Raw genomic sequence first — 16288 nt, forward strand, 5'->3', positions numbered from 1 at the left:
CGAAGGCGCGTCCCCCTCCCCGGCGGTGATTCCTGGCGGGCACGTCCCGGGCCGGCTTTTAATTCGGTCCTCAGAACCAGTTTCCAGAATTTTCTTTACTTGTAGTGAGAAATCATAATCTCTAATGAGAAAAAAAAAGTAAAAGAAGCCAGCTTTCTGTGGTAATGTAAGTTTCCCTTATTTTAGGAATATAGTTTTATTTTTCTTCGACAGAAAAAGCTCCCGGCGATGGCAGCCCGGCCTTGGCGATACTCCTGGCTTGCCTGCTGGCAGGCGAAGGGCTTTGTCCCTGGCTTCGGGGAGTCCCGCTGTAACCTTGTGCACCCGCTGTGCCTTTGCCAGCCCCTCGCCTGGAGGCTGCCACGTTCCCCGTAAGGCCCCAGGAAGCCCAGGCCGTGTGGGGGCTGAGCAGCTCCAGCACCCTGGAGTTTGGGTTTCACAGCCGTAAGGCCCCGGCCATGTGGGGAGCTGTGCAGCTCCAGCACCCTGGCATTTGGGTTTCATGGCCCCTTGCAACCCGGTGCCAATGGGGTCTTGCATGACAGAGAGCACCGTTATCATCGTACAGGTGAGAAACCCAGGCAGAAATCCTAGCAAGGAGGAGCAACTTTCTCTTTTTGGACACTTTGGACATCAGGATGCTTTCCTGCTTGCTTAAATATAGCTGGATGTCAGCTTTGGGGTCAGGATAAGATAATACAAGTCCCAGTGGGTTTGCAGCTCCTGAGGTTTCCATGCTCACAGCAGAGGTGGCCAAGGCATTGCATGAATATCTTCATCACCTGTGGTCCTCAGGGATAACTGCATGTTCTCTTGCCAGGATCTTAACTGGATAGGACCCGAGATGGGATCGACAAGCTCTATTTCTGGCAATGGTTAGTGAAATCCTCTGAGGAGTACAATGTTCATTGCTAATAGGTTTCCAAGAACACAGGTCCCATCTACCTGTCCCGCTGTTTAAGGAAAAGCAGTCCCAGTTGGCTTTTAGATTCAGGGTAGCTATTTGTACTTCTGTTCCCTGAAATCATATTGATATCTGAACACTTTATATAAATATCAGAAAACAGTGGTGTTTCTGCACACCATACAGATTTGCCATTGCTATATGTCTGTTTCCTTTCCACAACCAAACTGTTTCTCATGTATTGCAGTGTTGTCTTTTTGATTCTTCCACGTTGTTTCCACATATCCTTCTGTTACATATTGCGTGTTGGACTTCTGATTGACAACTGAAAGATAAACACACATTTATTACTGATTTTGTATGTGTGTACCTGCTTGAAATACATATTAATTAGAGTGTTACAGAACAATAAAAGATGACGTATTCCTAGAAGTTGTTAGGGCATCCATTGCAGCAAAGACTGAGATGCATGATGTGATCCAATGCAGGTTACACAATATTCAAGGCACTAGTTTGTATACAAGTAATTTAAATATTTTGTGTTTCAAAATATTTGAAAAAGAGAGAAAGTTTAAAAAATATTATGACAATAATTAGAATACTCTTTTAATACCATTTAGGTGCTGCAGTAAACTCATGCTGAAAGTTGTTCCCTCATTCTTGCGATCTGGGTTTATTCACCTGCTGAAAGCTGCCTTCGTTCAGACATAAGTCCAAGTGTGGAACAGAAATACCCCAGCTGAGGAGACTGAGAGACCTGCCTCTGTCTGCAGTTGCTGGCTGAGGACAGGATTGATGAAGCACTGGTGCTTTGTTAGTGGTGAAATCAGGTAAGAGCCATTCAGGACAGCTTAACAATAGTGGCATTCCTGGTACATACCACACATACTGGTTTTAATAGTGTTTCGGTAGATTATATTTAGAAATGAGATAAAGCTGTTGTGATTATCCAGTCTAACGTATCAAATAAAAAGAAATTATTTTCATTTTGTATGGTTCTGCATCACTTCTCCTGAAGCTGTATCTGTGGTGGACCTCCAGGTATGAGAGGTTCACGTTTAGAATATTTACAGTTAAAATGTGCAAATTGCAAGTGTCTGTATACTAAGATTGAATGCAACCTGCTCTGGCTGTGGTCAGTACCAATGCTCTAACAGGAGTTAGCTTATGTTGGTTAAAGCTTTTTACCTTGTCCGTTCTTCTCGTTGCCTGGACTGTCTTCATTAGATTTGGATTTATAACTCTCAAGCGTCTGCTCTGAAACATCATGTTCTGTGTGGAAAACAAAACCAAGTGTAATTAAGATGGTGAGATTTTTCCATGACTCTTCCACACTCTCTGCATTGAGCATAAAAATCCTGAGAGAATAGTTATAAAACAGGGGTTCAATCATCCTGATCATCTAAGAGAGATGCTTAAGACAACAAATTCGTTGGTTTTTGTGGCATCTCGGGTCAGTTGAAGTGTGGCCTGAGGCCATCAGTTACAAGGACTTTTCAACAGTTTGCAACAAGTCAGTCACTGTCAATGGGAGAAGGATATTTAATCGGTGGCTGGGGGAGCTGTGTCTTGTCTCTGCTTAACAGGCCCCTCAGCTCTCCTGCCCCTCTGAATAAAGCAGTGTCAGCAGTTGCTTGGACAGGGCCATCACCTACCTCTCTTCCACACTCCATGAGCTTTTTTCAGCTTCCTCATAAAAAGCAAGACAATGATAAGCAGCACAAAAATCAGAGCAGCGACCAAGATGGGCAGCAAGAGGTTATTCTCCTTCTTTTTGATGCCTTCAGATTTCAGGTCTTTCTCTGTAAAAGAGGCAGGTGCATGTTTGTGTTGTTAGATAGCTTCCTGTGAGTCTCTGGTAATTAAGACAAGAATGATATATCCAGGACCAGGCCAGATGAACATGGTGGGAGAGCAGAAGTCACCTTATTGGACTGTTTTAGGACATGAGGTCAAATTTTTTCTTCTTGTATGAAGAAGAAAAACTGATTGACATCAGTAGACTAGTGCTCTGGCACAACAAACAGTAAAATTTAGCTTTTTTCTAGATGATAAAATGGTTGTGTTTCTGTGGTCCCTCCCCAAGATTGCAAGCCAGCATTGCCCAAGTGTACTGACAAAAGGTTTGGAGGTGGACACGTGGTCAGAGAGAACCAGCTTGGTGTAAGAAGGCTTGTTGAATATTTGGAAGCTGTCATTGAAGAGTTCATACCGAAGGTGATGATGGAAATCACAGTTACATTTTCACTTGGTAGTGGGGCTTCTGTCCTGGAAAGTGCCTCTTCTGTGACATTGCCACTGAATGCTGTTTCGCTCCCTGGAGGAATGGAAAGGAGAACATTATTTCTTTGAAGGGCAAAGGGATGCTTAAGAAATGCATGTTTTCCTGGCAGCTTTGAAGTCCAGGCCACCTGGTACTGCAGCAGAAAGGGACTCCTGCAGCCCTTGACTTAAAGCTCTGTGCTCACTTTCTTAACACTTTATTTTGTTTTAATCTGAAGACCACCTAAGCTTTATGAACAGAAGATCCTTAGAGTCTCTTACACATTGTTGAACTCAGTGGTTCCCATTTACAGCCAAATTAAAACAAAGCTCAGTTTTGATTCTTTCGTCATTTCAGGGCTTTCCGTGTCCATCAGTTTGCTTCTCTTGCTTGCAAAACAAAGAATGAACACGTATCCTTTTCCTTAGAGCAATTTTTTTTTTTTAAATTCATATCCCCGACTGCTCTTTTACTGTCTTCATAACTCACAGTGGTGCAGTTAAACAGTGTAAGAATCCCCATCCTTTGCCACTGCCACCCATCTGGTGATGTAAGGTCATACCCTTGGGGACACGATAACTTGACGAACCGGAAAATTCCTCCTTTTCTGCTGCAGCTGGTGTGACTTTGGACCCTGTGCAAAGAGCAGAGTGAGTTCTGACTTTCTTGCACACACAGACAATATATCCTTCTATAATTAACTTCAATTTGGAAAACTAAAATGCTAAGACATGCTGTGTCTACCGATACATTCATAAGAGAATCTCTTCCTTATCAGGTATGTAAGCACAGCCAGTGAAAGTCCTGTTAAAGGATTCAGGTTCCCTTTTCCATGGATATTTATCAACGTATGTATGATTTGTTTATTGGGATGTAGCCATTCTGTGACGTTCGTAATTACTGCTGTAGCACTTTTAAACAAATATAAACAAAGCATTCCTGTATTTCTGAAACAGCCAACTGATTTTTCACTGTAGGTCCTGCTACACTAAGCAGGCGCGTGTGCCCACCTTAGATTTTGGCCAACCGATTTGGGCAGTGGGGCTCTTAATTCTGCTGGAAATAAGTCCTCGGTTCAGTAACTGCAGCTGCTCTGTGCAGAGGTAACCGCTGTTGCACAGTGCCACCTAGTGCAACAGTCCAGAGAAATCCCAGCCTGGGCTCACAGCGTGCTGTAGAGTGGCTGCTCTAGCTGCTGCTGCTGCTAATGCCGATATTCTGCATCTAATGAGAGAGGCTTTGCTTTCATGGCTGTAAAACTGAGGGCTCCCTGCACAAGCAAGAAATGCTGTGTTTTAGGTTACATGCTTGTTTGTAACGTAGGGATGTAACGCTGTTCTTGGTAGCATTTCTGTCCTGGTTTGGTAAATATATGTAACTAAGACTAAACTTACAAGTAGATGTGACATCTGGCTGGAGGTTTTGCTGGGCTGGTGTTGGAGATGAGCTGGTAACTACTGGATCCTCTGGTAAATCAGAAGGGACAGCTGGTTGTTCGAATCCTAAAGGAACCCCCCCCAAACATAAGACAAAAATCAGAAGACACTCTCTGCCATTGAACTGATTCTTGAAAAACAAAACCTGCCCTGTATGCTCCATGCCCTGGGCTGTTTGGGTGCTCTACCTAGTCAGTGGTTAGACTCACAGTCCTACCCTCCCACCTTCAACTTTGCTATCCTCCAAATATATTTAGAAAATGAAAGAGTATGCTGTGCTGTGGGTAGCTTGGAGTGGAGGCCATGCTGCTCTTCAGATCTGACACGTTGCCATCACTGGGGGAAAAAAACCAAACCAGTTCTGAAATCTGTGCAAAACGTCCCTTGGTGCTGATGGGAACTAGCGGTAGATGCTGCATTTATCTGACCTGTGTGTTAAGTAAAATGAGGCCAAGCAGTTAATGCCTACCTGTAGGTTGCTCGTTCTCAGAGACACGTGTATCCACCTCTAGCACAGCTGGTGCAGGATTTGTTTTTGTCACTGAAAAAACCCAACAACAGTACAACTTTCAGAGCACTTTATAAGCATTTGTTGAATCACGCAGTCTGAGGAAGAATGAAGCAGGAATAATTAGATCCTTCCTAAAGATGAGTGAATAGGCACAAGGCAAACTCTGCTCTGAGAATTATTAGGCAAGCAGTTTCAGTGTTAATTTACAATGTTTACACCCCATTGGCTTTCCAGGTGGGTGTAGGAAGCTCACAGCTTTTCGAGAACGTAAACTTTGAATTATCTTTAAAGCTTTAGGATAAACATCACCTAAATTCTAGCATTGGGGAACATACCTGCCTGGGCTGCTATGGCTTAATGTTTAATAAATCTTAAGGTAGTAAAGACGCAGAAAAAAGCCCCCAAACTTAGTTTGGATGACTTCTTTTGCCCCAGGTAACCCTCTCATTTGAAAATAGATTCCACACATGGGACAGTAGACTATGGGCTTCAGCTTTGTATGTGCATCTGCCTAACTTTCACCGCTTCAGAGCAGTAAAATGGGATAGCCACTGCTGAAGGAGTCTGCAGTACCTGTCTTGGGGATGTCCTCAAACTGGAAAGATGCCATCAGCCTCTCTTCTGTCAGTGCTTTGTGTCGAACGATGCAGCTGGCTGTTGAATTGGGCCCATAGGCAAGGACTGTCAGGGTGCTGGTTGTGGTCCATTTCTTCCCATCAGCTTCTAACTTGTGTTTAGAGTCACCTATACACCCATTGGAAGCAAACATTTAAGTGCTTTCTAGTCAAGAGCAGTGTAATGAAAAACCTTCCAGGCACAATCTGCATTACTTTGCTGTGCTAAAGCAGCACCTGATTACTGTGCACAAGTGGTTCATTGCATAAATGGATTACATGGGAGCCCAAAGGCAGCAAGGTTGTATTTTCTTCCCCAGCAGCGGTTTAAGTGCAGACCTTGCTGCACCTCCTGTGCTCAACCCCAAGCCTCTGCTTGGTTTCATGACTCACGTGGGGAAATTCCCCTGCACTGCTCTGCAGGGCAACGGTGAAATGTCCACCCACCTGCCAGCACTTTTTGGTCTTTCCTGAATGGAATAAATTGCTTTGCTGTGTGCCACAGCCGCAGGGAGCCTCAGAGCAAGGACCTGCTGTTTTGCAGCATGATTGAGATCTAGAAAAGTTCTGGTTCTGCTATGTGATATCCAAGGGTGTTAAATTTGTGTCTTAATAGCTGTGGATTTGTTACCCCAAACATAAAAAGAAGTTGTGCAATATTTTTGCATTTTGATAAGCATGCACATTAAATATTGATGTGTAATATTTACATTTGTAGTAAATAAACATTTATATAACTCTATGAAATCCTGTGCAAGTCTTCCATCATCCCTACGGCGCAGGTTTGACTCTTCCCCTTTTGCAGGTGGTAGAAGTTAAACACAAAGATTAATTGCCTTGCCATAATGAATTAGAGAAGTGCCATGTAACTTGCCTGATATAGTTCCTAGCCTTCTAGGCAATACTGACTTCTACTCATTTATACGATACAGAAAAATAAAAATATATTTCATGTGGCACAAAGAGATATTTGAATGGCTCTGGTGGAGAGGGAGTATTTTTCAGATGTTTACCTTAAATGCCTACAGTGGCACAATAATTTCTACTGTTTGTTGATAATATAGACATTCTCTTGAAACAAACCGATGCTTTCTTTTGATCTATTACCCTTGGTAACACCCTTACTTCTTAAATGAAAGAAATTCCATGTTTCCAAATTAACCTTTACAGATCACTTGCTGTATCACATAGACCAGTATTTCTCAACCCTGTTTTCCATCCCCAGCAGGGTCACATAAGAGCTCAAAAGGATTTAAAAGTGTTTTTTGCTGGGAAGGAGATAATCTTTGTTAGCAAGAGCTCAGTAATTACAGCTGGTTTGCACCTGCTGAGCCCTGGTAGAACTACCTCAGTTGCCAGTAATTAAGATGTATTAGCTGTTTTCTGATTAGTGTAAATATTTGCAGTAAGTGATTAAAGCTGAGAATGGAAAGGGAAGAAAAGACTGTTACCCAAAGACAGTCACCTTCAAAAGAGGAAAGGCATGTGCAGAAAGGACTGCTTGCTCTAATGGCTGACTGGGTTAGTGCCACAAACGCAAGGAGATCATAAAGGTAAGTACTGTTTTTTGTTAAAGTAAGTGAAGAAAGACATGGTTGGCTTTATGTGTTGTGGGAGATGTTTAGCATCTGAGTTGTGCGTGGTGATGTTACTTTATCAGGCCAGAACTGAGGTTGTTTGCAGTTTAAGGAAACCATTGCTTTTTAGAGGACAACTGGGAAAAATTTATATAAAAGCTTAGAGATGATCTACTACTTCTCTGAGCTCTTGATAACTTCACAGCTGATGCTCCCTCAAGCCCTTACACTCACACACAGCCCAGCTCTTCTCAAATGCACACACAATTTTAGAACCTGCTTTTCCAAGCCCCATGTGCTGCTCCAGAGTGCCTTTCTCCCTGCCTTACAGATAGCTTTTTGCCCTGGCTTTCACGTGGCTCGCTCACCAGCTATGCTGCTTTCCCTGGGTGCAACTCCTTTAAGCACAGGGCTTTATGCAGTTGCGTTAATGCCTGTGTATCTGGCAGCCTGGATGGTTTTTTTTCTTTGGTCTTGATTTCTAGCTCTATGCAGGCCAGCATTTTTTTTTTCTAGAGCTCTTAGTTAAAAAAGCCATCTTGGTAGGGTGGAAGTTTGCAGGCTAAGGAAGTTTGCAGGCTAAGCTTTGAATACTTTGCTTGGTGATACAAAATACAAATAAGAGCTTGTTAACATACGAACAAAAATACGTTTGCATTTATGGGTATCTTCCTCTGGCTTTGATACAGATGTGCATTTCCTGTTCCCTGTGCTACAGTTACAGCTAACAAGGTAGCTATTATTAGAACATAGCCTTCAAAGTAGCTATTTACATAGTACACAAGTTAAATTGAGCGATGTGGTGGCTCTGTTCCTCCTCCAGCGTGCCCACCCAGACACCTGCAGACATCTTACTGCAGGAGCATCGCAGGGTCATGTGGGCTGTGTTTCCCAAGCTTTCTTCTTTCTTCTGCTAGTGAGCTGCTTGGCTCTGGACAGATAAATGAGAGAAAAAGGCTGCTGGTGTGCATGTGTGAGCTGCTTAGCAAAGCTGAGGAAAATCTGTCTACTGGTTACAACGTGGAAATAGAATGGATTTGTTAACTGACTTTATGCTGGAGGCTTTGAAAGTTCTGCCTCTAGAGTTTTGGTTTTATTTTATTTCAGTGGAATTTCACTCCAGACTCTCAGGGGATTTTGGTGGTTCTGCAATGAATGTGAGCAAAGCAGAGGGGCCCGCTCCCCTGCACAAACACTGGCATTTAGTACTGACTTTTCCCCAAACCTGCACTAGGTTGTACTAAATGAGTTGTAATCCCAGCTGAAGTGTTGCAGAAGGTGTTTCACCCTCTGGTATTTTTAAAAGGCTGATAAGGAGAAATTGTTAGAATCAATCCCTGGTCCTTTAACACTTACCAGGGAGCTCTATCCCGTTGTCCAGCAGCCAGGTAATCTGGGGCTGTGGCTTACATCCATGGGTATAGCAAGACAGTGTAATGTTTCTCTCTGTGTCTCTGGATACGTCCAGTACTGGATTAGAAGGAGCAGCTGCAGCAATAAGATTTAGAAACAGTTATAATACATCTTTCTGCTTGGTTTTATGAATGGTCACACATATAACGTTATCGGGGGGGACTGAGCTAAGACCAGGATTATGTTGCGCTAAGCACCATACAACTGCATGTAAAAATGCAGGTGTGGAGTTGAGGAGCTGGCTCTGTTGTTCTGCTCCTCTGCAACAAAGCAGGTGAAGGAACTTACCTAATACCTCAACAGTCTTGTTCTTGCTTTTGAACGGGATGCCGTAGTAGAAGCATTTATATACGCCTTCATCATGCACTGTTACGTTAGACAGTTGGATGGATAATTCATCCTTTGAAAAATGGATAAGTTTGTACCTCTGATCTCTTAATGCTGTAAGAAAAATAAACCCCAGCATTCTATGTGTGTTGATGCATAAAAGGAAGACAGATAACCAAAGCAGTAATAAAGGAAACTATCCTCACTTATTACGTTTTTTTAATTCATCAGCACTTGACGTGAAGGAGCAGTTCTAGCACCAAGTGTTCCTAACTGGTGCTGCACTAGTACAGAGACAGCAGTAAACTGAAGAAGGGTGTGCCTGTGCTGCCCGTGGGAAAAATGACGTGATCTTACTTTTATTTTCAGGGGGTCTTGTTCTTGTGTTCCCAGGAATTACAGCAATTTGGGTTCATTAAGCATCTGGATAGATGAATATAAGAAAACATTGGGATATGTGGACATGATACATGGTCAAAAAAGTACTATGACCTTTGAATATAGAGCATAGATGCATGAACTGAGGACCTTCCCCATTCCCCAAGCCTTTATTTGTCCTTGAAAAAAGTCACTTCTCCTCTTCGGGTGTATTTTGTGATATGTAAGTGAATACTATGGTAAGCACCTACCTCTTTATTAACTGCTTATTAACTGGCTGTTTTGTTTCTCCTGTCCTTGTCCAATTACCTTGATTTTAATGAGACTGTCTCCTAGGATATTTGTTTTCTGCTGTACAGTCCCCTTTGTCTCTTTCTTGATTTCCTAGTCTTTGCTTTGCTTGTCCTGCTGGACGACCCATGGGAGTCCTCGGGGTCAGGCCAGCAGCTCACATGGGCTTTTCCCACAATCGCAGCACAGGAAGTGTCACTTTCTGCCCTTAAATTGAACTGAAACTGGGGATGTGTAGCAGTTATTAGGGAGAAAGACCTAAAAAACTATCTTTTTCTTTTTAACATTTTTTTTAGCAGAGGTCTTGTAAATATTCAGAGTTGGGAGAAAAATCACAGCAGTACTATAATTTATGGAAGTGATTAAATATTAAAGGATTCTTGAAATCACCATGATGTAAGTCTTGTAGCTAGCTTGTCATATTTTTAGTTACAGTAAGACTGGAGGGAACTGATTCACGAAGTGGTTTATTGGAGAAGCAACGTGACAGAGATTCACAGCGATGATTCAAAATAAAAAATTAAATGTCTGTGTGCGATGTAAAGTTTGGTTTCCCTCTAAACGAAGACTGTTTCCTTTTGTATTGCAAAAGGAAAATATGCAGCATGTCTGCCTTATCAAGGATCCAAATGCTTTGCAAACACTAGTCCTTGCATGCATCTTGCTGAAGGATAATTGTGTGGTGTTGAAACTATGGGTTGAATCCTCAGGCGATTTAAGATCGATACTGTGTTTTTTCACTCAGGTTAGAGTCTGCTTCTATAGATACCAGTGGGTATGTTCTTTCTCTAACCTTCTTAAATTGCTGTGTCAACTCTGCGAAACTTCAAGCATCAAAAGGGCTAGAGCCATTAAAAGATGGAGATGTTTAAAACTGGATGTGGGCAGAGTAAAGTGCAAAGAATTTTGAACTGAGGCATAGAAAGAGTGTTTGTGGCTGTAGCTAGGGCTGTAGAGAACTCACATAAATGAAGGAATTCTTGCTACCCTTGCCTAACTCTGTAGTTTAAAATGCTGAGAATATACATATATGTCAAAACCAGAGATAACTGATGGAGAGGATTTCCTCCTAGGTCTTGCAGTTCTTGGGTGCGTGATCAGAACAATAGACTGAAAGAGGGGAGTGGAACCCCTGCCGTAGCCTGCTGTGCTTTTTGGAAGCCTGGGTGTTCAAGCAGCACAGGGAGGGTTGCAATAGCCCTGTTTCCCATATTGATAAGCACATATTAGTGGCTCAGCACTGTGGTTTTTTGGATCCCTTCTGAATCTAATGGCTCATACATTATACTGAGAGTACTGTACTTGGAATCCTGGATTTCACAGGAAATGGTTCCTAATACATACATGCATAAGTCATTTGAAATTGTTAATGAACTCATCTCATTTGCTCTTGTAACTGACTAAATAGGAGCAACAGTTACTCATGACATTTTCAATTTACAAATATTGGCAACAGTTGTGGGAAATACTAGTAGGCTGGTTGATGCAGGTGGCAAGACTTGGTAGCTGGGATTCCCAGAGCAACCAAAGATGATCCTCGGTTTCTGGGCAGTTTCGGTGGGTGTTGGGTACTCAATGTCACTTGGATAAATCCTGGTCATTATTATCATTAAAACCCAAAGGCTTTAACAAGCAGGGGCGCTGACTAGGTACTGTACAAAGGGGGAGGATCAAGGCAGTCTTCCTCTTGCAGAGCTGTCTAATTTAGACCAACAGGAGGAGAGATAAGGGTGGAGAGACATGAGGTGTAGGGAGTGAAGGTAACACAGTAACTCTAACTTCGGCTTTGTCAGCACAAACTAGAAATCACTGCTTGTTTCATAAAAATTACCTCTTGATGCACTAGATTGAATTCCCCAATGGGCAGAAGAGGGCTTTCAGGCACATCTGCTCTTGTGTCTCTTGTAAGGCAGGAATGGGGTTTTGTGCTAGTCTCTTGGTGCAGGTAGTAACTATAGTTCATTACTAAAAGCTGTAGTGCCAGACCACTCTTGTGGGGGTTTCCATTTCATCAGCTTCCTGCCAGAAAGGGGCCGAATGTAAAACCATCTCGAGTGGTTGGGTAGCAGGTGAGTCAGACTGGCCATGGTGGGAGCCAGGAAAGCCCACTTCTGAGCGGCCCTCCAGCCCCACGTGGGAAGTGCTGCATTCAGTTTTCACACTTACCTTGTTGGGTGTTTAGAAAAATGGCAAACCCATGAGGGTTTAACCACTGCCGGGCAGAACTGTCATCACCGTTGAGGGTACAGCGGAGATTTAGGTCTTCTCCTTCCTTTAGAGTTATGGTTTCACTGCCAGCTCCTGGAAACCCCCCTGCCAGAGATGGGGGGGGAGAAAACAAGTATTAAAATGTGACATGAAGTAAAGCAACGATGTTTCAAAGCAGAATATGTCAACTTTCCTTTTTTTTTTTTAGGGTGTAAACGTTTTCCTATGCTAGTAAACTTGCCAATATGATTGTATTGGTATAAATACATCAGTTGCTAGATAGGCCATCACAGTCGCTGGGTAGGCCAAAGAAAGGCTTGTGATCTTCACCAGATTTAGTTATTAAACGTTATTCTACATGAGTCAATGAAGAATTGATAGCATGTTCTCCCTGTATGTTAACACATACATTAATTTTCATTAGTCTGCGTTCCATTTTGGAGCTGTTGAACCTGATTTGAAAGTGTGTGTGACTGCACAGTGAATGATCAGCATCTCTGAAAAATGAGGCTTTTTCATTCAGAAATTGTAATGCTGCAGCTGCTTTGAACCAGTTTTGAAATTTCTTTGGAAGATGGGATCTACAAACCTGTCCTGGCACAGGTTACTAAAATGAAATTTCATTCTCTCTCCTCCCAGTTAATTTTACAGACTGGTAGTAAAGTGTGTTTTTCTCTCCAGACATTCTAAGATGTATAATACACTTTGTGAAAATATTTGATGACCTGGAATGAATTGCCTTCTCAAGAAAAAAGCATGCCCCAGAGAAATTACTAAGAGCAGTGCCTGGGTCAGAGGTAAGTAAATAGGCAGTAAGAGGGTTTTATTTTTCATTCCTGTTTTGTCTGTTTTGATTTTATTTTCCAGGTAGCTGTCTGCTGCAAGTTCCTACTGCATATGTGAGCACTGCAGTTTGGGGAAATGAGTCTTTCTGGGCTTCAGGAAAGCTTTTCATTTTCTAGAAAACATTTTAAAATATACCACAAATGAAGCTATCATGGAGTATTCTTGCTGGACCTGATCTTTTACTACTAGAATCAGAGGAAGGACTTGTCTCCCTGTAAGACAGTAGTTTCCCATGGGAATATTTTCTGCATAGTTTGTGTTTGGTAGGGGTTTTTTTCATAGTTTCTCTGTTGCTAATGCCTCGCCCTTGAGTTGGGCACGCCTGACATTTCCTGAGCCAGAGGTGGCCCGGAAAAATAGACAGTGGTACAGCTTGGGACTTGGCAAACAGCAAATATGCCATAGACCTTTTCTCCTTCTTCACAATCTAATCTTTTTAGTCTATAGGCTTGTAGAAGAGATCTCCTTGTAATAGCTCATTTTTACTTCTGAATTTGTATGATGTATGCTGCTTTGGTTAAGGAGAAACTGTGTAACATAGATCTGCTGTCTATCTGTACTGCACAGTGCGAAGACATACCACAGGCCAGGCTTGACTGAATTGCTGTATGCCAGTGAAGTCCTGTTGAGTGCCCTGAAGTGGCCGTAACTGCTCTACCATCACACATGGCACATCAGTGCCTTTGGCTTATATTTTTTTCTTGATTCCACCTCTGTTTCCTAGGATTAGTGTCTTGACTGGTTTCTCAGGGCTTGTGCCACGTGGGGGTCACTTGCAGAGGAGTGATAGAAAAGAAAAACCTCCTTGTGTGTGTTCCACTTATGAAGAACTGGCAGGAGGTGCATGTTGTTAAGGTAGCAGAGAAGGACTTGCCTGTGGCTTTCTACAGGACCCTTTTGCATTTTTTCATAGTGATGGTTTCCTGTCACTAACAGCATTGTGGGGTCTTTCAAGTCACACCTCTTGAGGTGAGAGCAGCAAGACTGTGGGAGAGAAGGTGGGGGTGTTGCTTGCTTTTCTGAAACAGAGAAAGCAGCCCCCAGAACAGAGCATATATGTAATTTCCATGAGTAACCATGGCTTCATTCAGATCATGGCTCGCAGGTCAAATTTCCTTCCTTGTATAGGGGGGGCAGTTTGACGTGGCTGTGGTCTTCCAGCCACTGTAGCCCACCACAGTACAGTCACTGGAGCATGGGAGATGCTCCTTGCTAGCTCCAGAGGACAGCGCTTCACATACTGTATGGATATTGAGTACCACAGCTACCTGGAAAAATTAGTTTTCCATCAAGTACGGTGATATATGCACCTTCTTGGCAAGAAAGGGCAACAATTTCTTGCTAGAAACTGCAGGATGCAGTTGAGCAGAATGGTTCATGCCTCTGGTTGCTGTTATTTTAGCCATGAGAAAGTGCACAGAGAACTTGTTGCAGTGATAGGCGCTCAATGTGTTATTTCAGAGTTATCTTAAACAGGATGCCTCTGTAGGCTACAGTTTTAAATAAGTTATTTTTGATCTGCGGCTGCTGACCTGCAAGTGGGAGCCTGAATTAATTCTGATGGCTGAGAGCAGCTAGTGGCTGTCAGCAGGTGCGAGTTCATCGTGCAGCAGTGCTGGGGAAGAGGGGTTGTACACTAGAGTGGAAACTGCTGATTTGGAGCAAGTCTAAAGGGCACTGCAAGTGCTAGTTCAGCTCCAATATAACTGACAGCTCCTTATGGCCTGTGAAACATCATCAATGGTAATAAAATATCTGAAGCATACGGTGTTACAGAATGCTTTGTCGATGTGTAGACACAGATTTGATGGGGCCTTTGTTAATGATACCTTTGCGTGAGAGTATTAGCAAAGCACCAGCAATAGGACTGCTATGGTTTCTGCTTCAGCATTTATGAAGGGAGAGGGGATATTGCTTTGACCAGCACTAGGCTCATTCATGCATTCCTTTTGACAAGGTCAGGAGTGAAGCATGTGAGAATCCCGAGCTGTAGAAAGCTGTCTTGCTGCTTTCCTTGCTGAAATCTTTCCCTATTTAACATGGTCAAATATGAACTTCTTGCACTCTCCTGCATATGAAAGACAGGAGATTAGCAAGGTAGGCATAAGCTACATCCTCTAGTAAGGAGATTGAGTATTCAAAGTGCTTTTCATTTTCAAAGTACTTTGCAAGTGCTTTTTAAATTACTCTGACTTCTTATATTAGCCTCTTTTTACACAATACATGAACAAAAGCATACACAGATATCCAAGCTATGGAAAGTAAGCAGTGATCTGCTGTCCAAATTTAAGGGAGAATCTTCCAATTTCCTAACACTTTGCCATCTCAAGTGTGCTGCCAGCTGCTAGGAGGTGAATTGGTCTCATTGATACTGGCTTTAGGAGTCAGTTGGAATTCGGCACCGCTGTGCTTTGGAAATTGGGTGACAATATGGCATTGTCAACAAGAAAACAACAGCTTTGCCTTGCACGTGGTGTGCTAAAACTCTGGAAACTGAGTTCTCCAAGCTGGACTGCTTGCAAAGGGGAGATCGCGTAAAACAATGTGTATCGCTTACCTTGCATCAGGAACAGAGCTGCGACGTGTAGCACCCTGGTGAAAGTCATGTTGTGGTGTTGGTGCAGGTGGCCTGCGCTGACTTCCTCTCTCTGCTGGGGCTGCCGTGTAGCAGGTTCCTTTTCAGCACAGAGGGAGCAGATTTACCATGACTTCATCACTGCCAGGGTCTCTGCCTCCTTTCCTTTTCTCTGCTGTTCCACTCTCTACTCCCCCATCTCATGTTTCCTACGTTTTGATGACTGCTGAGAAATTGGTGACCTCACAGGTCCCTAAAATGAAACTGGTGGGTGACAGGACTGGGGGCACTTCACCTTGTACCCCCTCCAGCTCTGTCTTGCTCAGTGTCTGTGCGGTGGAGTGGGGGAGAGAAGTATGTGGAAGGAAGTAGGTAAAGGTTAAGAGACACATGGGCCTGGGGTAACCCCACCAGGGACCCCTGCTGCAGTGATCCCACTGTGTGCAGGATTTAATTCCCCAGGTTGGGGAGGCACCCAGGAAGGCAGAGCTTATTTGGTGGACATCGCTGTAGTGCAGTAATTGGCAAGGTTGCTTGAAAACCCGGCCGTGTGGCTTAAACCCCTTGAAAATAGTTTTGTGTCACTCTGGATCTGGTACTTCCGTGTGCACAGGAGGTTTACTTTGCTCTGCTTGCAGGGATTCTGGCAAAACAGATGATGAGAGAAAAGTAGTTTTCTGTGTGTGGTTTGTGGCTCTCTGGGGAAAGAAGAGTATTGGTGAGGTGGTTGTGAAAGGTTCACTGAGCACTGAACCATGGGGCAGAGGGGTGACTGCATCAAGGAGGTCCCAGAGGACTGGTGGCAGAGTCTGGGTTTCCTGTGTCCCCTAGCAGGTCTGATGATTTCAGGAACAATCCAATCCTGGGCGTAGCAAACCTGTTGTGTCTCCTGGGTGTGCGATGGCCAGTAACATCACAAAATTTATCCAAGCCTGTTGTAGGCAG

General features: G+C 43.4%; 1 protein-coding gene across 2 annotated transcripts; it reads right to left on the reverse strand.

Annotated features, from left to right (window-relative positions):
- Positions 1 to 77: 77 nt before the first annotated feature.
- On the reverse strand, positions 78 to 15682 carry CRTAM (cytotoxic and regulatory T cell molecule). Of its 2 annotated transcripts, XM_056322862.1 has the most exons (12): positions 15326 to 15681; positions 11881 to 12027; positions 9007 to 9159; positions 8662 to 8793; positions 5688 to 5858; positions 5073 to 5144; positions 4562 to 4669; positions 3730 to 3801; positions 3117 to 3221; positions 2560 to 2706; positions 2093 to 2176; positions 78 to 1229 (listed from the first exon to the last, which is right to left on the reverse strand). In XM_056322862.1, the coding sequence occupies exons 1-12, from the start codon at positions 15372 to 15374 to the stop codon at positions 1102 to 1104; spliced, it is 1368 nt and encodes a 455-aa protein (XP_056178837.1). In that variant the 5' UTR covers positions 15375 to 15681; the 3' UTR covers positions 78 to 1101. The 2 variants fall into 2 exon arrangements, with proteins under 2 accessions (XP_056178837.1, XP_056178838.1); XM_056322863.1 differs by lacking the exon at positions 3730 to 3801 and having other exon boundaries at positions 15326 to 15682.
- Positions 15683 to 16288: the final 606 nt, after the last annotated feature.

The sequence above is a fragment of the Falco biarmicus genome, chromosome 20 (genome assembly GCF_023638135.1).
Source record: "Falco biarmicus isolate bFalBia1 chromosome 20, bFalBia1.pri, whole genome shotgun sequence".
In the NCBI taxonomy this organism is placed as follows: Eukaryota; Metazoa; Chordata; class Aves; order Falconiformes; family Falconidae; genus Falco; species Falco biarmicus.